This window comes from Dromaius novaehollandiae, chromosome 1 (genome assembly GCF_036370855.1).
Source record: "Dromaius novaehollandiae isolate bDroNov1 chromosome 1, bDroNov1.hap1, whole genome shotgun sequence".
In the NCBI taxonomy this organism is placed as follows: domain Eukaryota; kingdom Metazoa; phylum Chordata; class Aves; order Casuariiformes; family Dromaiidae; genus Dromaius; species Dromaius novaehollandiae.
In genome coordinates, this window is record NC_088098.1 from 186932527 (window position 1) to 186959286 (window position 26760).

General features: G+C 40.8%; 1 protein-coding gene across 3 annotated transcripts; it reads right to left on the bottom strand.

The window, feature by feature from the left end:
• Positions 1-1609: 1609 nt before the first annotated feature.
• On the bottom strand, positions 1610-26756 carry NUFIP1 (nuclear FMR1 interacting protein 1). 3 transcript variants are annotated; one of them, XM_064504836.1, is made up of 10 exons: positions 26450-26756; positions 26142-26230; positions 25371-25478; positions 24696-24758; positions 24306-24382; positions 17536-17628; positions 13353-13621; positions 8991-9119; positions 7073-7302; positions 1610-3571 (listed from the first exon to the last, which is right to left on the bottom strand). In XM_064504836.1, the coding sequence occupies exons 1-10, from the start codon at positions 26643-26645 to the stop codon at positions 3233-3235; spliced, it is 1593 nt and encodes a 530-aa protein (XP_064360906.1). In that variant the 5' UTR covers positions 26646-26756; the 3' UTR covers positions 1610-3232. The 3 variants fall into 3 exon arrangements, with proteins under 3 accessions (XP_064360906.1, XP_025964274.1, XP_025964273.1); XM_026108489.2 differs by having other exon boundaries at positions 7073-7305; positions 25371-25475; positions 26450-26754; XM_026108488.2 differs by having other exon boundaries at positions 7073-7305; positions 26450-26753.
• Between the last annotated feature and the right edge of the window lie 4 nt (positions 26757-26760).

Consider the following 26760-nt stretch of genomic DNA (forward strand, 5'->3'; position numbering starts at 1 on the left):
ATTGCTGGGTGGTTTGTCCACTTGTCCTCCAGGACCTCAGGGCCTTTTCTGCAAAGCTGCTCTCCAGCCAGTCAACCCCCAGCCTGTACTTGTACGTGGAGTTATTCCTCACCAGGTGCATTTCCCTTTATTGAACCCCATGAAATTCCTATAGACCCATTTTTCCAGCCAGTTGAGGTCCCTGCAAACTTGCTGAGGGTGCACTCTGTCCCATCATGTAGGTCATTAATGAAGATGTTTAACAGTATCAGCTCCAGTATCATCCGGGCATGCTGGAGCAAAAGTGACTTTGTTCACAGTAAAGTATGGCTTGCCTAAGTTGCATCGCCAATATGAAAACTGAGTATAGGTTAAAAAAAGCTATGAAATCTGATTTTCTCCTCAACTGTTCTGGCTCAGTAAGTGAGATGGATTTGAAACAAAACAAAAAAAAGCCCAAGAGTACTGAATTTAAACTAGACACCCACAATTACGTTTTCAGTAGCTAAGTTATCAAAGAAGAAAGGTAAAAATAAAATTTCAGGAGCGTGAAGGCTGCCACTGGAATATTTTTATCTAAAGTGAGTCACAAAGCCTGAGAAGTAGGGCATTTTAATAGTCTTGCAAAAATTAAAAAAAAAAAAACACAATAAATCAAGACATCAGTTCCTTCAGCATATCAAAAACAATAGGTTCCTTCTTATACGGCCAGAGAGGCATCTTAATATAAAGAAGGAGCAAACAAAACCCACCTCTCAATCTAGATTAGAACATGAATGCTGTGTGGACAGGAGAAGCCTGTAGGCATTTGACAGTGTCAAAAAAGGTTATTGTGGCAGCCACATTCCTAGCCAAAGGTTGGATAAAAGTACTAAAAAAGCACATTCTGGAATATCAGGAAGGAGGATGTAATGCCTGAGCATGGCTTAGGAGAATAGAAAAAAGTGGGGGAGAGGAAGGGATAGAGAACTTTGACTTGTTGACCAAGACTGCAATTCATGTTTTAATGTAACAGCACCATATGTCTCCATGTATCTGCTATAAGTGTCAGCAGAAATGGTTCACCCCTAAAACACCGATTGCAGTTTTGCATGTATGCAGTGCAAGTCCTAACAAATCATTCAAATGTTGATTTATGCCATGCTGGCCTTGTACAGATCTGCCCCCAAAGAAACCCATATCTTCAAATCCATGTGGGAAAGCCTTTCAAAAGATTTCTTTCTGACATAGCATTATTTTGTGTGTGAAAGTTTAATATTCTTAAATCCAGAATGACAAGAATATGATGAATTCAGATTAAAGGTTTTCTAACATAGGGCCAGGGCCTGCAGTCAAAGAAAAGTCTGCCATCAACTCAGTAGGGACAGAGGCATGTTAAAGGTTAATTAAAGTGCAATTTCAGAGGAAAACAAATCCATTTCTGTTCACTGCACATGTGCAGTTGTTATCCTTGTGTTCAACAGCATGGTATCAATTCACTCAGAAACCAGGTTCTGCTCAAGTGCCAAATATCTGTGATCAAGATTCCTTTGCTGGTATTTTCATTGCAGTAAAACTGTAAAAGGCATATACAAGTTAGTAAGAACGAGATGGCTTGTGGGATCGTCATGGTAAGAATGAATCATCTGCCTTGGAAGCATAAATGTTTATGATTGCTGCTTCAATCTATTCTACATGTACATTCTTAAAACACAAAACTTTTACAAGGGTGTTGATATTTATATAATTCCATAAATTTAGACAGTGCATTACAAACACAGTATGCAGTTATAACTATAAATAGCAGAGCAGTGGGACAGAATTGCCAGCTATTCCTTGTTTTCTGCACTCCGCAAGTGAGATGCATCATCATATAAATGGCAAAGTTAAAGAACAAGAGGACAGTAAATACAGTTATTAGGCAACTAAAAACCCCATGTGAATCTTCATATTTTAGGCAGTGGTATGGATGGCTAGGCTTCTATCAAAGAAGAAAATAAATAAAATCAATCCCTGAGAAGGCAATTTAACTCCAACATTTAACCATGACTAAAAGATGAAGTGCGGAGAATTACTCTTCAGTGGAGGTTTTGACTATAGATTACTTTCACGACACGTTTTCAGTGTCAATGTGACAAACTCACACCTGCACATGACAAGAAGGATTCTGACAAACAAATGCACAGTGTAATCAAAAGACATAACTTGTTTCTAAACCTTAGCTGGTGCTTTTTCAGGGTTCAAAAACAGCTCACGTATGTGCAACCACACAGAAGAATGAATGACTGCACAATTCTAGGAAGAAAATCACTAGATGCTGTACGAGCATCATAAAAACATACCAAGGAAGACATTTTTCCAGAAGGCCAACTCAAATTCCCAATGCTTATAAAAAATAAAGGGACAAACAAGTAACTAAGTTTAGAAAATTTCCATAAATTAAATTATTCTCAACAATAAGCTTGCTTCAAGAATTACATCTGTCAGGAAATGCCTACAACAGCAGTTAAGGCCTATGGTTTAACCAAGGTGCCTGAAGTAAAAAAAAAAACAAAACAAAACACCAAAACCACACACAGTTTAGCACTGACACAAGCAGTTGGTAGCTATTGACTCTACTCTCCACTCCCCCCCATCTTTTTTTTTTTTTTTTTTAAAAAAACTTCTTGCATCACTTCACATCCTTACTGTCTTTCCATTTCTCCACTTAATTAACAGATTAAGATTAGTTCAGGGAGGGGCAGTACTTTTGGAGTCAGGTCAGTTATTTCTTTCATTTCATTTCTTTGTTTTATACTTCAGATCAATAATAGCTGAAACAAAATGACACTGAATTATTGTTTCAAAACTACATTCGGATACTTCCAGAAACTCAGATACTTCCAGACACTCAAGGCTACGACTTCAGATGGGGGAGAACCCTTCTATCCAAACACTACTTCACTCTGGCAATGGATTTAAATTCTGACTTGTTTCTTCTTAAGAAGGTAAGGGGCTCCAAATTCTGAAGCTCAAAAGCAGGGATCAGCAGATATTCTAGTGAAGACCATGTTCTGTGCCACTGCCACTTCTCATGCATGGGGGAAAAGCAATTACTCAATATGGATGCCATTTTTACAAGGAAAAGGTCACCTCACGCAGGACAGATTAGAAAAGTGTTTTTAACAGTTCTCAATATACTTTTTTTAATTATTACTTTGTTATACTAATGTCTTTCAAAAAACGTCAGTCAGGTAGAAAAGCTGAGCCTTTGCTGTATTTTCCACAATGTTTTCTACAGTGCTTCCTCACACTGAATTGCTGGCGTTTCCCATGTCTCCTCATCTGCCGAGTGAGGCACCTGCGATGTCTGATCTACAGGTGCTTTCTCACTCTGGGCTGTTAATAATGCATCTTGTTCTCCTCTTGGTAACTGAGGGTCAGAGCTACAAGAGTAATTAGATCCATTGAGTTTGTCTGTCAAAAATTGTGCTGTAGTTTTAGAGGTCTGACCAGCCTCCGTTTCAGCTGCTGGTTCTGTCTTTAAATGAAGTCCAAACACGTCATTTCGGACGATGTATCGAACACACTGCAAAATCACATTCCTTTCATGTCGGATGTCCTGGGCTAGTAACTGGAAGGAAAGAAGAGAAAGTGATGCACATTTTCCTCTACTGATCCATAGTGGATGCAAGCCTAGCAAGATGTACTGCTTTACTTGGCAATTTTAAACATCTTTAAACATACACAGTTGGCTCTCTCTCTCAAGGCCTGGAAACAGAGATCAGGAGATTGCCTTACCAAAGCACATGAAAGCCATGTATTCCCACATTCACTGCTCTGCCACCAATATACAGTTGCTTTGGCAAAGTCAACATGCATATTTCAGAGAGCACCACACAGCTTTTGGGGCTATGAGTTGACAACACAGTTAGAGGGATCTAAAGGCTCACTGTCCCTTCTCTTGAGCTAGCTTTTGTGCAGATCAGACTCCTTGCTGTGTCAACTGAACTCATGAATTAATAGAAAATGAACCTGACAGAAGGGACTAATGTTTTTGGGGGGTTCGAAAGCTGAACTGAGTCAGCAAAAGGCTCGACATACCACAAAAGAAGCAGGATCAGGCATCCAGAAAGCATGAGGCAGGGAGAGACCTCCCTTTTGGGCAGCAGCGAGCTGCTGAAGCAGTGCAGTTTGGGGGTCAAACAGCACCTTTACGACGGTGCTCTGCAGATGCAGCCTGTAAAGCCTCAAAGGGATGCGGATGAGTACAGTACTCGCACGTGACTGTCCCACTGAACCAACAGAAAACACTCGCATGCCCAGCATGGACATGTTTAGGGATCACTCTTTTAGCCCCATTAATGCACTAAGGCAGGTCAAACAAGCTGACAAATCTGATGGTTTCTTTTGGACTAAGCCACCATTCTCTGTTTGCTCCGGTGGCCAAAGTTAGTGAATACGTCTAAATACCAGGAATTTCCTCCCGTTTTCGAGGGAGGCAGAGAGGGAGGCAGAGAGGGAGGCAGAGAGGGAGGCAGAGAGGGAGGCAGAGAGGGAGGCAGAGAGGGAGGCAGAGAGGGAGGCAGAGAGGGAGGCAGAGAGGGAGGCAGAGAGGGAGGCAGAGAGGGAGGCAGAGAGGGAGGCAGAGAGGGAGGCAGAGAGGGAGGCAGAGAGGGAGGCAGAGAGGGAGGCAGAGAGGGAGGCAGAGAGGGAGGCAGAGAGGGAGGCAGAGAGGGAGGCAGAGAGGGAGGCAGAGAGGGAGGCAGAGAGGGAGGCAGAGAGGGAGGCAGAGAGGGAGGCAGAGAGGGAGGCAGAGAGGGAGGCAGAGAGGGAGGCAGAGAGGGAGGCAGAGAGGGAGGCAGAGAGGGAGGCAGAGAGGGAGGCAGAGAGGGAGGCAGAGAGGGAGGCAGAGAGGGAGGCAGAGAGGGAGGCAGAGAGGGAGGCAGAGAGGGAGGCAGAGAGAACAAACACACAAAACAGCCAGAAGCTGAAGGACATTTTGTCATTGAGAGCATCAGCAGAACTAATACTCTGAACAATCTACAGGTTTAAAGCAAGTAGCTAAATCTATGACTAATACAAATCTCTCGCAAATAATCAAGTAAACGTCTTGGCTAAGTTCAGCCTGTAATGCCCCAGAGAAGCTTTTCTGCTGTTGTTATAAGTTTCAACAAAGGGTCTAGCCAGCCACTGAGAAGTGTGCATATTTCTATTTAGACCACTTACTAAGATGTATTACAGACAGCTGGCCTATAAAATGCAAACATTTCACCTTCAATATTTACTTGTACTGGCAGCTAAAATGGCTTTCAGAAACCCCTGTAACTAAGCCAATAGATGCACACTGGGGTAGAGAAGACACAGCATAATGATGTTCTCTTTGTAGGAGTTGGGGAAGCTGCTGAATTCTCAAGTGGCCTCACAAAGGCACAGATGGGATGCACCATCACCCTACCCAGCAAAAAAGTGTTTGTGATACCTCTGCCATAGTTTATTTAGACTGGACAAGTAACACCTTTGCATTCTATTTTTTCATGCAGTGATGGATATCTGCAGAGCGATGCTATGCAGGCCTCATTATTCTGTCAGCACACAGCATAGCTAAACACACATTATTATGTGGATGGCTCTGACAAACACATCTTAGTGCCCAAGATCACTGTGTCAATAACGATCTCTGCAGCTAATCTCCCACGCCCCCTCCTTTCTTTTAAGCATCATTGCACTTTTTTTTTTTTCCTTCTTCAAAGCAACCCTACTTCTTCACTTTTTGGAGAAGTTCTCAGCAGTGATTCACTGTAAAATTTCAACCTTGCTTCCTCACTGTAAAATTTCAACCTTGCTTCCTCAACATTTTCATACACTGTTTCTGACAGCAAAAGCCTACCTGTGAATCTCAGGCACTCCTTTGCGATCCACAGCCACAGTACACGTCCCTTAACAACAGTTCTGAACATTAAAAGGCCAAAAAAGGCAAATAAATGCAACTTTGAAAACAGACTATACTGCCAAGCTACAATTCAGGCTTCCAAAGTTCCCTCGGCATCTATGCCACTTCTCTCAGCATGTGGGACTGCATATGACTTTTTTCTGAGTCCTCACAGCTTTGATCACCAACAGCTTTGAAGAGCAAGAGATAGAGATGACTGGACGCTTAGGGAGCTGAACAAAGGGCAAACACTTCCTTTTCAGTCACTAGCAGCTTTAATTCTTGGCAGCAAAGATAATATGTGCTAGGACTATCAAGGGATTTCTCCCACATCTGTGACTTGGGATGTGGCTCACCAGGACCATTCAGGTATCTCTTGCCTAAGCACCCCCCGCTGTTTCAGAGCACTGATATTAGGGGCTTTTCCCCCCACACTCTGCCCGCAGTAAATTATGCTGGCTAGTTACAGAAGTCCAAAGGTAGCCTACCTCATCTGACCTCCTAGCTCATGTTGCTTTTGGGTATTAAATGCAATAAAATCTTAATCAAAGCTTTGTCTATACCAAAGAAAGCCACCAAGCTCCCAAACAGGATGCTTCAGACTGTTACTCAGAACAGAATCACAACACCTTGGACTTATTCACCCCTATAAACCTCCTATTACCCTTCAGAGACACCAGCACTGTCACTTCCACAGGCTGCTCTAAACATGCCTACAGAGAAGAGACCCACACATCTGTCATTGCAGCTCGACAGCAGTCTACAGTTTAAGTCACCCTTATCTACAAGACCTCTGACTGCATCTGAAACAAAACCATGTGCTCAATCAGGAGAGGGCAGCTGAAAAGCAAAGCTGAGAGCAAGGGGAGGAAGATCAGAATAGCACACACACACATGCTGTAGGATATCATCACAGGAAGGGGAGAGGGAGGAATAAAGGTTTTTGTCCTTCGTGCTGCTCACTTTAGGCACATAATTAAGTTGTCATCTTTGCTCGAAGTCAGTCATTACCTGAATGCACACCAAAGCATTTCTATTTATCTATTTAAACTATATTTTTGCTGAGCAGAACACTCACTTAACTATTTTAAGACAGGGCTTTTGTTAACAGACCACTGTAACTTCCTGCCGAGGAGAGCAGAACTGCTCACAAATACTGCTACTGCTGTAGAGCAGGCATTATTTTAGCACTAAGATCATTACCATTTCCAGGAGAGTTGGACGCCGCTTCGGTAGAAGAGGTAATGGTTTCTTCCCCCATTTATCAGGGCCTCTGGGAAGACCTCCATTTGAATTCGAGCTCCTTAACGTTGTATTTGTAGATTCCGCACATTCTTGATTCGGATTTGGATTCTGAGGAACACTTGTAGCTTGAGACCTATTTCTGAGCACAGCCTGGTTTTCTTCAAGTTTTGCTACAATCTTGACAGGGACTTCTTAAAGAAAAAGAAAACATTTTCAGCTCTCAAACTTAAAGGCCTCTTTAACATGCTTATATCCCCATGCACTGGCAGTTCATTAGTACTATTCTTACTCACCTATCCTGATGTAGAGATGGGCAAGGCTTTTTGGAGAAAGGGAGGAGTCTGGATTTTTTGTTTTAAATACAAAGAATATTCTCTGAATATTCACAGAAAGGAAAGCAAGATGCTTAAAGTCAGCTATATGGGAGTGGGGAAGCATCAAGAGTTGAACAGACTTAAGTCTCTGCCTGTGATCACTTTGAAAGTGCATTGCTTCCTGTTTAAAGTATCTTGCTGCAAATTTGACTGATGAGAAGAGAATCACAGTGCAATTAGGGCATGAGATGCCCAAGCTCAATTCCCTTCCCTGTCAGATGCTCTATAACTTTTAAGCCATCTAGGGAGATGAGGCATAGTGACTATCTATAAAACAAGGTGCAGCAGAGTTCTCCACCTTACACTGATACTGCAAAGCCCCCTCCCCTGCAGCAAAACTTGAGGCAAGCATAGATACTACAAAAATGGGATGCAGAAGAGAAACTCTCCTCTTCAAGCCACAGCACACACTTGGAGAAGCACCAAATCCAAGCACTACAGAGTTCAAGTTTTACTGCAACACCCAGCAACCTTCTGTGGAAAAAGCCCTTAAGGACATGGAAATTAGTTCACAGGGAGAGCATAACAGCATTTTCCTGGCACTCCCCAAGTATGATCTGAAGTGAGACTGAAGACAGGCTGCTTTTTTTCCAACTGCCTGCCTCCAAAAGGCTTGGGAAGTTCAATGATACACACCCTAAGCAAATAAATTTTATCTCCACCCTTCAAGTCAGGTCACAGTGGTGGGAAAAGGCAAACAACAAAGGGGGGAAAAAAACCCACCCAATCTTTCAGGAAACTTTGTTCTGGACTTTCTGAAGTATGCTGTAGGGCTAGAAAAAGGACCAGGAATTAGATGCGGCACAGTCCTAGTGGACAAGGCCACTCCAGTGCAGTGCACTGGCCGACTGCACAAATGCTAAATTCTGTGTGCTTCTTCAAGATGAGGAGTTATCATTGTACTTGTAAAAATAATGGCTTACACAGTAACCCAGTCTAGTGCTCAAAGCTGGGGGTCAAAATGGGGAAACAGACCAGGAGCATAATAATGACCTATCTTTCTACTCATCCCAGCCTCTTTGCACATGACATACCAGTACTAGCATGCATTGCCACTGCAAGCAAACCGGAGAGTATTTCTGAGATACAGCCCCTGCCTCAACCAGCACTATGTTAACATCTTTGCTTAATGTAAGTCTCGGCTCATATGCTGTATTTTCTTCTGTAACACCTATGATTTCTTTACAGTACTTACGATTTCTTGAGAAAAGACTTTTATAGGTTCTGACTGAAACTGTGACAACCCACAGATTGCAGGAGTTAGGGGCACAGGCATCAAGTGCTGCAGTCAGAAATGCTGCATTTATAAATATATAGGGCCTGGACAAAGGAATGGGAGAGGGCAGAAAGCCAAATGTGAAGCCTTCCAACTCCCCCTCCTTCAGAGGGAAAAATTACTTCTAATCACATTTTATCTGTGTTTGCAGTTCACAGCACTGGGGTGAAGGAAGAGAGAAGGGGAGAGGAAAAAGCCAGAGGAATTTCACCCGGTTCGTTCGCACCTTCCGGCTCACTCTCAGACGCACTGCCATAGTTGGCCGACAACGAACTCAGGGCCGAGGTGACCTGCTTGGGAACAACAGTTGTTTCCAGCTTCCCGTCTTCAGCAGCTGCTTCATCCTTGTCGGATTCTGCACGGAAAGAAAAGGTGAGAGGGATTTTTCCAAGCGCTCCTGTACATTAACAGCCAGCTTTGCTATTAAATCTTCATTTGAGCAGTAAGCAAGACTGGTGTGAGGCACCATCGCTCAGCGTCATGGACGGATGACACCTGCCTGCTCTCCAATCACATTCCGTGGCAAAGTTGTTTAAACACTGGCTTACAGTCCTGCAGGCGAAGCTACAGGAGCAAAGAGTTTGACTTCTCTGAACAAAAACCTTGGGCTTTTTGGTTCTATCTTCACATAGAGGATTTAATTATAGGTTTTATTACCAACCACAGGTAAAGGAAGAGCAAGGATTTCATAATATGTTTTGAAGTCTTGCTGGATTTAGTCCAGCGAGGGCAGCTTCAAAAGCCAATAATGTAAAAAGGAGAATTTCCTCATTTAAAGTGAGAATTTAAAAGGCAAAGAAGTTTTTGGATGGTAAAAACCCTTCTAAAGGGCACTCTGCCTACAAATTAGGCAATCAGTTTTCAGCAGTACTTCAGATAGTTAACTACCTAAATCCCTACAGAGCATTATGGATATGCATGAGTAAACGAGATCTTACAGTCTAAAACTGCCCTTGAGAAAGAATACCAAGAAGATAAGACAGGAGGCAAATGGACCAAGACCACCTAATTTGAGCATACCAGGAAAACAGAAAGGACCTACCAGAAAAGGCTTCCTAAAAATAAAATTATAAAATTATGATGATTTGAATTTGTTGGAAAGGACCCACATGCATTACCATCTTGCAAAGACTCTCAGGTAGTTTCCCCCTGCTAACTCCAGCAGTGTTTGCTGAAAAGCATTTCTTAATAGGCCCGTATATGCATTTCATATATTATATACATATGAAATAAAATATTAAAAACCCTCTACTAGAAACATTCTCAGAAAGGAGCCTATAGAAACTGGCTGCAATGTTATTTTCACAGAGAAAAGAATCATGCCCTGTCCCATCCCCCATCTGCCTAAGCTTGAATATTATAGCAGGAAAGCTGCCTAATACTTCTTAAGAAGATGATATTACAGAAGTAGACACAAGCTCTTTATTTTTAAAATTACAACTATACCTCTATTTATGTCTAATATATCAACAGCAGTATGGCAACTTGGTTTAGAGGAGCTCTTGCTACTTGGTAAAGCAACTTTGATTTAAATGCACATGTATTTATAGGAACTACTATTCTACCTCTGTTTGCTTTGCCCTCTCTTTGCAGAGGAGCTGATTCACATTGGTTTGGTAACCATGTCAATATGCAATTGCATGGGAAGTTCACGCTAAGGGTGGTGTGTTTTTCTAATGGAGAATATAATGCGTCTGCGTATACTTAAGCAATTATGAAGCACAGGAATTTATTCTCAAGTATTTTGATTCATAGCTACCTTTTACTTCTATCATATTCAAAATGGTAAAGGGCCACACTGGGGTTGGGTGCCTTTTGCTTCTATTTTCTTTAAGCTTTTCTTAAATGCAGTTAGACACAAAACTAGAAGTCAATTTGATAAGCAAAAACAGTTTTCCAAAACTGCTAAAAATATTATTTTACATTTGCTAAAAACAGAGAAATATGTTTACTGGGATACATTTTCTACTCAATTGTAAAACCTATTTAGGAAGTATTATGCACTAAATAAAATTGACTGTTTCTGTTCAATAGATCTCTCAATTTTAGAGCTGACAGATCTAATCCTCTTATACTGTTTCTGTTCACAAATCAAAAAGAATTTTTTTTCCCCATCTCCCGTTCAATTTCTTAGCTTCCTTCTAGGCTAGCAGGAACTAGCCACTGAACTGAACCTGGATGAATACATTAGGCAAAGAACACACTGCCTCTGCAGAAAGGGCTGCTGCTCCCGTTAAGAACGTTCAAGTGTTCCAACAAAATGTGTCTAGACAGCAAAAATCTTAAGTTTTTAAATGTTTTTTTTAATTCTACTTAGTAGTATCATGTTTGTTATTATTTATGCCTCAGTTATATTCCTCAATATTATATTACAGTCAGAGTTGTAATTTTTTAATGTGCAGTATGCAATTAGCACATTCTTTTTCTACTTATTTTAACTGAAGTTACTTTATAAAAACAGTTACACTTTGGTATAATTAGATTTGTATCATTAAATAAAATGGAGAGACTATGGGGAAAATAGTTACATTTAAGCATACTTAGTATTCCAACACACAGAGATTAGTGGAATAAACAAATTGCATGGGGATGCTGAGTTCTTATTCCCACTAACTGAAGATTATGTTTTCAAGAGGAAAACCTCAACATCAGACGTTGTCTTTCCAAGGGATGTATTCTAGTCTTGTTGCTAAAAATACCTAGTCAAGTCAGATTACATGCCATATTCTAAGAGCCCTACATCACTGCTCACTATATTATAAATAGTTATATCAGTAGAGTTTATATTGCTGCCAGCATGTGGAAACAAAACATGCTCAAAAGAATTAAAGAAGCAATATTTTAGAGTCACATGCAGAGAGCACCAAGATCTAATTAGATAATATAGCAAAACCTGGTATTTAAAATGTCAGTATTTTTCTCTTTTAATAATTCACTTACAACAGTACTGAGAATGTGAAAACAAAACTGATTTACTTGTGCATTTCAAAACAGAAAAAGATATTTAATAGTCTTTAAAAATAATTTTATTGTGGAAATACTTTATTCCTCTTTTGGCTTTAGCAAGGATTTTCGTATTTACAAGTTAGTTTAGTAACTTAAGTTGGTGCTAGTTCTTTAGGCTATTGTGCAATGTTTATGGCAGAACATATAATGCTGCACACAAGCTTTTTGGCAGCACTTCCAAAACCCTGAGTAGCCTGCAAAAGTTTCAGTATCTAAATTTAAAACTCTGACACTATTTCTTTTCTCTTCTCCTCTCCCATTACACTCTGCTTGCCAGACTCATCATCATCCCCGAAATGCAGGTAGGCAGCCTCCCAGTTACTGCTATCGTATCCCCTCCACTCTCCAGCAAAAAGGCAGTGTAAATTTTAACTGTGTCTTCCTACAGCAGCTAGCTCAGTCCAAAGATGAGCACCAACAATGAAAGCAAGCATTTTTGTACAGTGCCTCAAATACAAAATTCTATTGTCTAGTACCAACCCCTACTCCGTTTCCTAAAATGACTGCCGTATCACTTCCCTATGGCTCAAATCACTCTCTCTCCCAACTAATTAGCATGTTGAACGAAAAAAATCATTCCTAATCTCTGCAGATGACATGTAGAATAAGATTGTTAAATCAATAAGTATTGATTTAATCTATATATGTATTAAACTGCATTACTAAATAAGAGAAATACCAAACATGGATATTTTTCAAATCCATGACATGCCTACATCCTGTATCCCAACTTCCTCTCCTCTTTAATCTAAAGATTTCTTGATGATACAGCATAAGAGTCAATGTTTCCTAGTTCATACGGGAGAATCACACATGTAAGGGGTATCCACTAGGTTTTTCTCAATATGTTCATAACACAACCAACTTGGCTCACAAGCAAACTTACGTGCCTAATTGTTGACAGTGTCTAAAATGTTCTTCTAAAGCAAAGTTTTCCTCCCTCTTCAAGGACTTTATATAACTCCACTAGCTTGTTTTCAAACCACGTCAGCCAAGCCTACTGGTTTTAGTTCCTCCTATCAGCATATATGTACATGTGTCAGTAGGATACACACATACAGGAGAAAGACCTCCCACTCTGAAAGACTACAAGATACTGTTTCCTCTCTAACAGGCCAAGCCTACTAGGGCAGAAGCTCCTTGAAATGCAAGAGTTGCCCCTCTCCTTTTTTCTTTAGACAAAGCACTAAGCCAGTCTTCACAATAATCACACCGTGTCTTTTCTTACAAGACGGTGGCCTGAATCTAAAAGCAAGTTTTAGACTTAGGGATGTTCAACCAAATTCAAAGTTACAAGTTTATGACTCTGCTGACCCTGGAACTATTCAAGCCAAAGCACAGCAATTCCGGTGACAAAGAAAAGACAGCAGGCTAAGTATTCTCCAAACACACTGTTAAGACTTTCACCGATTTTCTACTAATAGAGTTTTCCAGTATAAACAGGTCCAATTAGCCCACTTCCAATCAAGGACACAGTTTACATGTTTTTATAAGTACCCAGCTCTCCCCAGAAGTTGCTAGCGAACAGCTTGTTCCACTAGAGCTACTTAAAATAAAACTTCTCCAAGTGCCTTTATCTTACCAACATCACTGTTTGCCAGTAGACTGAGAGGGTCCATGTCCTCCATGCATGCCTGAGACTCCAAAGCAGGCTGTTTTTCATCTTCTCTCTCACATGCATGGTTTTCTGGTCCATTAGCTGCATTTTGAGTTTTTTGTGATGGCACATTATCACCTCCACCATTTTTCTTAAACTTCTTCCAGAACTGGCGTTTTTGCTTTTTCTTCTGTCTTCCTTGCTGCCCAGACCTCTCCTCATCTTCTGGAGCTTTCCACATCCCCTTCATTTTGCTGGAGAAGAGAAATGCAAATTTTATTGAAGTGACAACCTACAATCAACTGAAATAACCAAAAGGCTCAGGCCCACACTCAAGGTACAGCAGTGTAATGTGCTGCCAGGAGTTACTCCAGCTCAGCTAACAGATGGTACCAGGCCACACGTGCAGTGATAGAACATCTCATTGACAGGGTAATGGGACAAAGCTGAAATCTAAGGGAGAAGTTTGAACTTCGTAAGTTTTAATCACAAAACAAGGGTATGAGGGCTAAGCAATATCCTTTATCATCATCTACAGTGTGAGGACCCAGCATTTTCATTTTACATTATAAAGCCAATATGCCCATCACTTAAGCAATGAGGGGATTCATAACAGGGAGGGCATATGTGGAGTTAAAAGGGAAGCATCTGCTATTAGCATACTTCCACTGCTGAAATCTCCTTTTTCCAGTTATAGCTCAGTGAAGGATCCCGTTGCATTAAATCCATCCGGCCGTCTGACACAAGTCAATCGCAATGATTACCTATCCTTGACTCTAGCTAACAAATGCCTTTTCATCTTTTTTGCTTTGATGGAGAAGGAGGAAGAAAAAAAAAAAGAAACTTCTATCAAGAAAATATTTAAAAAATCCCCACAACTCCTAAATTACAGGAAAAGCACAGCATGCTAGTTTTACTAATATTTCAGATTATTCTATCCACACAAGAAATGTTTAAGGAGATACGTGAACAGCCTAACAAACTGTTCTCCAAAATCCATGGCTACAAGGATAGGGTGTATTGTATTAGTCAGAAAGGCAAATATAAAAGAAGTGACAACTTCAGCTTCTTAAAAATATTTCTTTTCAAGCAACAGAAACTCTGTTCAGCAAAACAAGGCTGCAAACGATCATCAACACATTTCAACCATAAAAGACATGCAAAATTTCAGTCCTGAATGAGCCCCATGGTTCATTTTGCTCAGTACTTTCTCTCCAGCAGTCTCTCTACAGCATGGCAGAAGTCCTGTAATCCCTAGCCAAGGCTATAATACCATACTTGGGCAAGAGCTTCTTCCCAAAACTTCTCCCTGCTTCTAGAGTCATGCATCTGCAAGCACAGTCCCAAAGGTGTACTTCTAACCTGGCACCTTGCAGCAGCCAGGAGCATACATAAGGAAACAAAAGAGTAAAGAGCACAAAAAAGGGCAGTCACATTTCTAGTTTATTTTTCCAGTTTTCAGCAGCCACTGGGAATATCTCTAGTCAGATATCTCTAGTCAGATATGGTCCAAGACACTTATGGTTTTGCACCCCATGATATAGGTTGCTGTATAAACTTACGGTATCCCTGAAGTCTTGCAGCAAGGTGTTGACATTATATGAAAAAGGACCTCCTTTGGATGTTTTCGTTCTGATGCTTGAAATAGTCATTTGATAAGCCCAACTTTCTTGAGTTACAAGAAAGAGCAAATAATTTTATTATATTCACTTCTTCCCCCTATGCAACTTTCTAGACCTCTATTGGAGAACCTTTCCAAACCACCCCTTTACTTGTACAGAAGCTTTCCCATTACTAAGGTTCCTCTCTTCCAAAACTTTGCAGTTCTCCTTCTTGAGAAGAACCACATACAGGATTCAAAGTGGCTTTAGAGATATTTAGTGACCAAGTATATTCTGTTTCATTCTCCAGTCCTTTCATAACAATTTCTAACACCCATTACTCAGCTCTATCAGAATCATCTACCATAGTTCTCCTGTGGTGCAAGACAAGTCACCACCTTCCTGTGCACGTCTCATCCACAAAAGCACACTAGTGTTTTCCTGGATAATTCACCTCCATGAATTTGTACAGTATCTTGCACAAGAGGGCTCTAAATTCGGCATGTTGCTGTACAGCCTAAAATATTGAGCAAGTACAGGCTCAAAAGAAATGCTGTCCTTGACTAAGGGATAAAACCAACATTCTGATTTCCATGTGACCACTGAACACCCAGAAAGAAAATCCAAGGTCATGAAGACATCCCAACAAATGCCAGTCTGTCTTCTGCCTTCCTCTACTGAAAGATGTATTCTTCACGCTCTGTTCAAAAGCAGCAAAGAGCTATGTGCTATTAATCAGCTGTTGCAAGACACCACACAGATTGCTAGAGTGGTCCTCGGTATCTCTAATCTCATATGCAGGGATGCCGAGAATTAATAGTTGTAAAGCACTTCAGAGAACCACAAATGGAAAGTGCTGTAGAAGTGTTAAGTATCTAATCCTTTCTAAATCTTACTGAGCTATTTGCTTTAATAGTACAGCTTGCAGAGAACAAGCTGTATGCTATTTTTGCCTCATGCATCAGTAATTTTGCCAGATAAACACCAGTTCCAGAATCTTTATTGTTGATATACAAAGGACAAATGACAGCTTTTTGGACAGTATATCAGATCTGTAGCACTAGTAGCTCAGGGAGGGTGGGGAAGAAGAGAGACTTCTAAACTCAGAGTTAAAGGTCACCAAGTGAAAGCAAACAACCAATAACTTTGAAGTGTTTTTTCCAAAGTTTTCCAGCTGTAAAGTTATGGACACATGTAATAGATAAGTCAGGGATTGCTGACATGTACTGTGTCTGACTCAATTCACTAGCAGAACCACAGGAGTTACCAAAAAACCTACAGACATCAAAGACTTTGTTACCATAACAAGCATAACTCATCTTTGTTTATCAGAATCTCCAGACACAATTCCATATGTTCAGAGCTTTAAGTTTCAATGCCCTTGGTTTGGTTCCTTGAGTCCGAAGTTCTTCTGCAACTTCATATCCTTCGGACAAGGAAGATTTACTGCAGTCCTTTATAAACCCTTCCTAGAGGCCTTCAGAAGTCATGGAAGGCAACCAGTTGGAGAGGGTAGGTAGTAGTCTTGGCTTCTCAAACACACTCTGCACCAAGGCAATTCGCACTATTACTATTTAACAAGCTATTGTACAATATACAAGTAACTATTACTATTTATGCTAGCCTGGCATGAACCCTATCCTGCACTGGTGCAACTTGCTTATCTCTAAGGATTTACCATGGTGAAAGGCTTCCCCCCACTCCCCTTTTAATGCAGGCAAAGTCCAACTTCCTTTCCACACAACAGCAAATGGGATTTAACAAAAGCCTCTACCATGCCAAATTCAGTCTTGCCTTCCAGCTCAGCTTTTCCACTTAAAGAGATGATATTCTGGGGACAAGGATCATCATACCAACATTAAAATAAAAAGTGGTCTTCCTACAGGTGCTAAGGTAAAGCTAATGAAGAAGCAGTGGAAGGAAAAGAGCAGAGATTACACTGGAAAAACAGTTCACAGTATGAGGGAGAGAACAGATAAAATCCAAGAGGGGTAAGTATTAGGCCCAGAACAAAGGCAGCAGATAATGATGACAGAGAGTAGAAGAAAGAAGTAACAACAGCACTAATTCAGCTATGAAAATGAAAATAAAGTTACATCTTCCCTCCTCAGCTGATCATTGCTTTGATTTATTATCTGAAGAAGGGAGTAAGAAGCCAAATCCAGTCATAAAGTCTCTCTTGACCATCTTCAGGCATTAAAGGATTAGACCGTGTAGATTCATTATGTTGTGTGAATTCCATCTCCATTATTTCTTACTCACAGCCCAAGGTTATGGTGTTCTAATGAATGGCCATTACATTGTGTTTTTTTAAAACAGGCCAGAGTACAGAATTCAGTGAGAACATCAAGTTTCTAATGTAATTGTTTAATTTGATTAAAATGTACTATGAAGCACTGTAAACAAAGGAACATTACATCTGCAATTTGTCAGAGACCTGTCCTCTGTTAAAGGACAGCTAGATAGTGTGTACAGTGAAAGCAGTAAGTGTTTGGAGACCATAGTGAAGGAGTGTACTTCTGAACTCATTAGGAGCAAAGTGCAAAAGCTTGCCTCAAAATGCTTACCCAAACTGTGGAGTAGTCAGCACTTCTCCCCTTTCTTCCTTCTCTATTTGCATCACCTTCTTCTTTTCAATGTTTGCCAAAGTAGGAAAATTTCTAAAAGAAAAAAATGCACCTGCTCTTAGAAGGTTTACTGTACATCTTAGTTTGGTAGAGGGTGAATTAACTAATATCTCATATAAACACAAACTTGATGCATTTTTAAAAGAATTTCCTGGAAGTGTAACAGACTGTTTCCTTCTTAAAAAAGGCATTGGTGAGGAAAAGAAACCAGAATGCATTTACATTTATATACATGGATGTCAAAAAAAAAAAAAAAAAGAAAAAGAAAAGAAAAAGAAACACCTGCATGCACACCAAAAGAGGCATTATTAGATTTACCTATCAAATGAGTTACAGGCAAAAAGTTTAGTCATGCCTGTGGACCCTCTGTTGGCCCCTACGCACAATAGAACATCATTTAGTCTTGCAATTTTATTTTTGTGGTGCTTTATCTGGAGTATATGAAAGGTCTTAAAAGGTACTACATGCCTTTAGCAAACCCATTGAGTTTTTTTAATACCAAAAGAAGTTTGTAAGAATAGCTTCTGGACGTACAGGATTCCTTTACTGTGACACCTACACAAAAGCGCACAAATTTCCTCTTGAGCAATATTCAGTATTGTGCTTGCACGCTGACCTCTATTTCACCAATATTACTGCACTTTTTTTTCCTGGCTTCAAGAAAAATTGCTAAGTCATGCAGATCGAAACAAATCTACTGTTATAATCATCTCACAAACTATCCCTCTCTTTCATTCCCCCACCTCCCTCCTCCCTAACTGCTCTTCCCTGCGGACGAACGCCACACTGGTTCTAACACGCAAGCCTGCTGTAAATTACTGTCAAAGCCCTAAAATGGCTATGCTGGTTGCTCTGTAAACATTAATTAGCTAAATCCCAGTGCTTTGAGATAAAGGTAGTAAATGGGAAACACACACACACAAAAGAAACTTCTTCTGGACAGTAACATGAGGTATAAATATTTTAAGTCTAGTAAAACAGAGTAACAAGAAACATAAAACTGCTAGTCACTACATATAGTTATCAAAAAGGACACCTATCTTTAAACATTTAATCTTATCACATGCACCCTCCCCATTTTACAAGAATGCTAAGCTTCACACAGATACGTGACAGCTTCAATCACGTATCAAGAGAAAAAGATGAGGCATTTTCTAAAAGACACACCTAAATCTATTACAGGACTTGTCGTCTTTAAGAGGACTTAAATATGAGCTGTCAAAAATCTATTTTCATTGGCTTTCTCCCAGAAATCCAGACATATAGCTCTCAAGAGAGCATAAGGATGTGATGTTTTATCTCAGTGCCTCCCCATTAGCTACATTTCTTCATCTGTGTTATAACACTTCAGCCAACAGCGAGCATTGAGTGAATTATGTAATCTCAAGAGCTTCACATTCACAAAGACCCCTGTGCTTCGCAGCTCTCCATAGTTTTAGGATAAAGTGTTTTCCTTCACATAAGTAATGTCCACAGGAGGAGAGAGCCATAAATAAATAGTTATGGTCAAAACAACCCCAAGCTTGTCTTAATCACTTTTTTTTCCCCCTTAGAAGACATAAAGGAAGACCCTTAATCCTGGAACAAACAAGTCTTCAAAGTGCTCCCATAGTTATGCTGATTAAGGACACATTCAGACACGCTCTCACAACATGATCTGAGAAATGACTGCCTCCCACTTTCATTCCTGTGAGTTACCACTCCCTCCACCGAGCCACAGCAACGGACTCCATGAATGCTTTTAGTTCAACTTAGTGCCAACACAGGCAGATTTCTCTTAAACCACCCGTTCAGTTGACACAGGCGATAACTAACAGTTATAGGGAGCTCATGTCTTAAGCTTGAGTATGCCTGCATGTGACAGCACTTCGGTGAATTGCTTTTGTTTTCTCCAAGTCTCCTTAACACAAGCGTTAAATAGCATTTTATTCACTGCTTCTACCTCGTGCAGAGAATGTCCCTATTTTGACTATACTGAGCATTTTGCTTCATTCACAATGAATAAGTGGCTGCTGGTTTATTTTTTCAATCTAAGGATTTTCTAGCCAGGAAGATCTAGACTTTCAAGTCTTCAGCTCACCAGTCTCTGTACAAGGTAGAGCAATTCCCACCTCCCCGGGCGCTCTGCTGTGTGGTGAGGCTGGGATAGGCACACCAGCAGGTCTTAGGGTGACTAGGCCAAGTCAACCCCAGTAGCCCCTGCTGGGAGCAAGCAGTAGAAGTATGGACCAAGGTTGCCCACCCACCTCAGCGTCTCAACATCAGGGCAACTGCACATCTCATCACATACCATAGCCACAGCACAGGAAGTACACAGACTTGTTTGACAGTTGCATTTGGTTTAAAGAAACACAGGTTGGTTGTCTCTAGCTTAGGTTGGTAAATTCAGGAGAACATTTAAAAAAGATAACAACGTCAGTTCAGCTTTCTGCATCTTACACTAGAAAGTTCCACTGCTTGAACTCTTCTGCAAGAGATCGTCTATACAAAAAAATCCCATTATCTATCACTGTTTGACTTGTGCATAGCAACTGAATTCACAGTGGTTCTTTCTGAGTCAGGCAATAGGTTGAGCTTACGCTGTATTTCTGTATAGACGCACAAATCATGTGGTAACAAAACTTGCTGATAAAGCTTATTGCATCAGCTAGAGCTACCCATGGAGGCAGCAAAATCAGACTGCTCACTAAGTGGAGGCAGATGCCTACAATGCAAACATTATGGTCTTGATCTACAACTTTATGGCAGAGACCCATACGTTGTAAACTTTAGAATCCAAGAACAGTCACAAAGTATTCAAGAGAGGCCAAAAAGAGGGGAAGTTTTTTGCTATAGAGAATTCTTATTCAGGAAGACCAAGTTTAGGAAGACATCTAACAAAAAAAGAGAATGTTTCTACAGCAGTCTAGACAATGAACTTCTGGGTCCAGAGCAATACAAATTTATCAGCTTCATAGGAGCAGCACTGTGACCAAATTGCCTCTTGAACTAGCCTTCACTGTGTATGCACAACCAACAGCAAAGTGGACATGGATGGCCCACAGGGGACATGGATGACCCAGAGAGCTGATAAATACTGTTATGAGACTGCTAAGCATTTTATTGCTAATGCACACCAGCAATTCACAGTAAACCTAGCTACTTCATCTGTGTCTACCTTGATCTACCAATACAATCAATCCACTTTGTTTTGTCTTCTCCACTTTTACCAGGTGTTAAAATATTATTCTCCTTCATCACACAGTTTACTACTACAAATGCACCTTCGGGGAGGAAACCAAGCTACTCTAGGGTTATTATTCAACTACAGGACCACAAATTAGCAAAAATTAGTTTTGTCGACATTATCAGCCTTTGTTCATTGAGTACATACTCAGCACATGAAAGACTCCATAAGTAATGCAGCAGACAGTCCCTAACTGGACCAGAAGACAACAGATTAAAGGGGTGAGGGAAGCAAGCATCACATATGATCAAGAAGATCCTGTAATGTTACATCCAGACCTAGGCAAAACTAAAGTTTGAAGATTTGGCTTAACATGAGAACAGCCTTGCTCCGTTCTTTCTAATAGCCTTTGCCCAAGAACAGTTGGGATACATGGGCTAGCAGGATCCAGATTTCATTTGGAAAGAATGAAAGACAGCAATAACACATTCTGACACATTAAGGAAATGCATCGGTACATCCACTGTAAGTAACTCCCTTTGAGTTTGTGTATTAAAAAACACTGAGAATACACAAAACAAAACAATTTTAATCACTAAAGTCGATGTCAGACTTCACACCATCTGTCTGCAAAACATACAGAAGTCCTAAGATTTTGTGGAGCTTCACTTCCATGACTCTCTGCTTAACTCTAGATCGCTCAGCTTTTCAGATTTAGTAGGCCATAAACCATTAAAGTCTTTTAGGTAAAGAGAGACACAAAGGCTGCAGTGATGAACAGGACACTGTATGGAGTTTGACAGCAAAACAGAGAGGGCATACTTTAAGCAAAAATACTCACCTGTTACCTGCTCTCCCCTTTCCCTTCTTTTCCCTTTAAATAAGCAATGCTGCACTTTAAACACAGATTCTTTGTAATAGATTTTAGCAGGATGCATAATTGAGCAACACAGAAGCTAATTAAAAAGAAAATCTCAACCCTACAAGTAATTATTTGTACTGGCTGAAGGAACAAGCAAGGCAGAAATGTTAAGGGTGCAGCATGGAAATAAACACATGATATCACTGTGACCTGATTAGAAACATATCACTGATGATCTAAGAAGATTCATTCTTAGCTCTGACTGGACCTTCTAGAAAGAAAAAAGGCTCTTCCTATCACTATAAGCCCACACTGCCTAATAGTTCAGACTCTCCCTGGTGTTCTTTTTTTCTTTACAATGCAGTGTTTACTGTGAGTCAACAGGAGACCTTCAGCACTAAACAGTTTATTTCCTGGAGACTCAATTTTTGCTTCACAAAAAGCTTCAGAGTTTTGTTGTTGTTTTGCTCCTCCCCTTTCTTCTAAAAAAAAAAAGAAAAAAATGTTCATACAGCTCCTTCACTGTACAGAGAGTAAGAAAAGCCACCCAGGTAGTCATTCTTCCCTCATTCAGTATAGCTAAACAAGATGCCCATACAGCAACAGAAGTACTAAGTTAAGTCACAGCACTGCTCCATCTAGTGGGCTTGGCTTAGAAGGTCCTAATTCTATATTGCTTTTTTTTTTTTGGTGGTGGTAGTAACTACAAAACTTCATTTCCACTTATTTCACCATGTCACAGGAAGCAAAGGTTTTCAGCAATGTTGTACCCCAGGCAAGTTACACTGATCTGCAAAAGCGATATCCAGCAAAAGATTTTCCAAAAACTCAAGCTAAGAAAAAAAGATCCAGCATCATCCTTACAATTAACTGTAGATACATTTTACTTTGACTCAGCGTACAACTCCCCCCACTCCAAGCAAACAGTACCCAAAACATAACTGTACATTCAATTCATGTTTCCCTAATGCTCTAGCATACAGTATAGCATATATTTACATACATAGCCCTAAACATCATTCAACACTTAAACCTTAGCATTAGCCACCAGACAGGAACAATTCCACAAACCTCCCAAAATAGAAATCTCTGTATATAAAGCTGAAAGTGAATGGTGAAGACACTGCATGCAAGTATTTCACATATTTGTCTTCACAAGACAGATAAATCTAACAACATGCTTTTTATTAACACTCTAAATGCTTTGCATTGTAAGTAATAAAGCCTTTGTAAATACCATAGTTGAAAAAAGACAGTATCTATGGTGAAAACAAGGAAAAATAAATCCTCATTTTTAACATCTTTTATTTAAAAGAAATTGTTGTAAGCAAAACTAAACTGAGTATGTAATTGCACAAATCCAAACAATTTTTGTCCAGTTTACAATGACATTTTAAACAGAGGACAAAGTAGGAAAAAAAAAAAAAGAAAAAGTGCTTTTGTAGCAACAAAAGCTGTGGGTTTTTTTGGGGGGGTGGGTTTTTTTGTTTGTTTGTTTTTAAGATGAACCTACAGATTACCTTCATTGTAAAAAAGGAACAGCAGGTACAACAATAAAGTGGACTGCTCTGATGTGCCGACATTGTGAAAAATTTCCTTTGCACAAAAAAATTAAACTTTTCCTTTAGAGGTGGCTTCTCTTACAGGGATTTGCTCCTCCCCACTACAAGGGGAGAAGTTTTGTTTCTGAATACAGCAGAAAGTAATTGGAGGTAACAAAAGTCCCCCCTGTGTTCCCTCCCCACCCCACTCCATTTACAAAGCTACTATGTAATAAAGTGTCAAGGGAAGTCAAGTTCAAAAGAAGGATGCATTAGCATTGCTTTCTGACATAAGTGCACACCAGGTTCATCAATAAGACTTCAGTGAAGATAACTGGTTTCACACTCAGTAAAAAAGGATGACTAGTATATTGTGAAAGTATCAAAGTGTAAAGTGATCTTGCAATTATATTTATGTCACTTTTCACTCTGCATAAAGGACTCATGCTCATGGGGACAAAAGCCTTGAACTGACCACTCACAAGACTGCAGTCTGAGTCAGGAGCAGAAGTGAGGAAAGTCTAGTGCATCTTGTCTGCTGAAAAAAAAAAAAAAGGGGGCAGACTTTACCCTGTTTATCTCTGGAAAAGTCAGTGGGATTAGGTCTAAGGAGATACACTGAGAATTTTTAAATACTCCAATGCTGGTAAACAGATGGAAGCTAAATGTCACCTCAACATCACAGAATGAGAAGCACCACTTACATAAGAACTTAACCTCGCACCCCAGATTCAACATGAGTTAGACTACTGGAGAAATAGTCACTCTCAGATTCTGTTCTCATCCAGTGTGTCAAGTAATGCAGAAAGTACTGAGAGACCTCCCTGTGGCCTCTACTGAGGCAACTTAAACAATGGGAAGTATTAGAATTATAGTCAGTCAATAAACATTTCAGATGTTTAGCTTTTTTGCTTCTGACCTAAAGTATCTCAGTGATCAGGCAACAAGGAATGACTAGATCATCTGACCTGGGGGTACCCAAATCAAACATTTCACCTCCTACTATAAACATCTAATTAACCTCTATGCACCTAGCACACTCATCACTTAGCATTAGCTAAGCACATGCTGCTACTGCCTTTCAAGCACCACACAGAGAAAATATGGTAAAACAAATTCACAGGCTGCAAGTCCTACTTACTTTTTTCTTTCTTCTCTCCATCTAGCAATCTCTTCTGGAGTATCTAACTTTATTTTTTTGGCACCAGGACCATGCACCTAAGGAAAAAGCATTTCACCCATGTTTAAAAAAAAAAAGTAAAAGAAAATTCACCTACTACATTAGCATGACACTGTTGGCATGCCCAATACTGCTGAGGTTGGGCATAGCAATGAGATAGTGAACTCATTAAAAAACATAGTAGTCAATGTATTCTCATTTACATGATTTCCTTGCACAGATTTTCAGCTCTTAGAATGAGGTGGTACTTCTTCATTACAGAAGAATAAAGAAAAGTTTTAGAAGTATAAGAAAAGAGACCAATCTAAAGACTGCAGAGACTCATATTTTGGGCTCAGCTAGGATACCTACATTCTTCCAATGTATCTGCACTAGCTTCTCATGTGCATTGAAATTGCAACCTTCTTCTGTGCACTGTAAGGTAAAGGTAAGGGGGTGAAGTTAACATTTTTCTACTAAGTGATACAAACAAATTATAATAGGCATTCAAGTACATTTCAAACAAACTTAATCAGTGACAGATTATTACACAGTTGCACAGAGCTTTTAAGTTACACAGTTTCAAAACAAACATATAATTGTTAAAAAAAAGTAAAAAGCAATAACATACTTTTAAATTCATACTTTAATGTGAAGTTAACCTAAAAGAAGGGCAACCAAGGGTCTGCGATTTCAAATTTTGTTAGTCACTTGCAATAAAGGAGTAGATTTTTAAAATATTTTTTCCACATAAACCCTCTTCACACAAAAATATTACCATGTCCTACTGACATCAATGAATTAATTCATAGCACTCTTATGACTTAAGAACACTTCACAAAAGAGACATCAAAATGACTTCAGCAATAAATCCAGAAATATTACTGAAATCTCCCCTACACACAGCATTCAGAAAACACGCTAACATTTTTTGTAGCTCATGAATCTCTTGATAGGTCTCTCATTCAACGAGTTACTAAAGCTAAATACATATCAGGTATGAAATTAAAAATCAAAATGTAAATAAGAAAAGCTAAACTAATTAACCTGTGTATGTTGTGAAACATGTTCATCATACTTCTCCTGGTTTTTATAGCCACGGTCACAGGTATCACAATAATGAGAGAAAACTGGCTCTTTTTTCTTTTTGTTCTGCTAAAGAAAGAAAAAAAAAGACACATTCGTACTTTCAAGATAGCAGTTACAAAATTACCAGACACCCCATTCTTAATCATGAAACACCCTCATGAGTATTTTGATAATAACTTCATGAATTAAAATGTGTTTCAGAAATTTTAAGATAAGCCAAAGTATCATGAAATTAAAGTTCAAATCCCTCAGTTTCCAAACAAATCACACAATACTTGATTCTTCCTGCTACCATTTTTCTATTAATTATTGCTACTGCCAACACATACCAGGCAGGCACAGATTTATCAACATCTGGGAAGATACCTAGGGCCACATCCCCAAGTCTCTTCCCCACCAATCTGTGCCTGTTGTGACATGACACACAAATGCTCAGAGGGCAGCAGAGATCCCTCTCTCCCACCATCCACACGAAGGTGATCTGGCTTGTCAGGCCTTGAAAACGTAGTGAATCTATTTGGACATTTGGGCATCAGCAAGATAAAAGTTATTATAAACTCAAGCTGTTTTAACCTTTGGCACAACCACATCATTCCTTCAGTGAGGTCAGGGTTTACAGACTGACTGTTACATACTTTCTCTCTTACAAGACTACGAGGCACAGACAAGAGCACACATCCCCGCGGCACACCTCGGACACGAGTGCACCCGGGCAGACGCAGTTCGTACCTTTTGCTTGTGATTTCCACCCGGAGAGCGTTTATAAAACCCCGGCGCTTGCTCGCCTTGCCACTCCTGCGGGAAGCTGCCATTACCCCCTTCAGCAAAGCGCGTCGCCAAAAGAAAGAGAGCCAGTTACGCACGCAGCCAGTGAAAGACACTCCGCTTCCCCGGCGGGCCCCGAGCCGGGGCTGCAGGGCCCGCACCGCGGCGGCGCCCGCGCACGGCGGAGCCCCCAGGACAAGGGACGGGGGCAGCCCCGGGGGCCCCGCCGGCGCGGGGGGGAGGAGGCCGCGGCCCGCCCGCGCCCCCCTTACCGGCATGCGGGCCCCGCGGGCGCTCCCCGTACGTCGGCGGGTACCAGGCGCCGGGCGGCGCGTAGCTCTCCGGCGGCGCCCAGAAGCCGGGCTCCCAGGCGGGCGGCGGGCAGAAGACGGGCGGGCGGAGCCCCGGCGGCGGCGGGTACCAGGGGAAGGGGTTCATGTCGGGCCCGAACTCGCCGCCCGGGTACATCCGCCACACCGCGCTCCCCCCTGCCGCCGCCTACACGTGGGGACACCACTAGCGGCCACCACGAAACGCGTCACTTCCGGGGCCGGCCGTCTCCACGGCGTAAAACCCGCCCCGG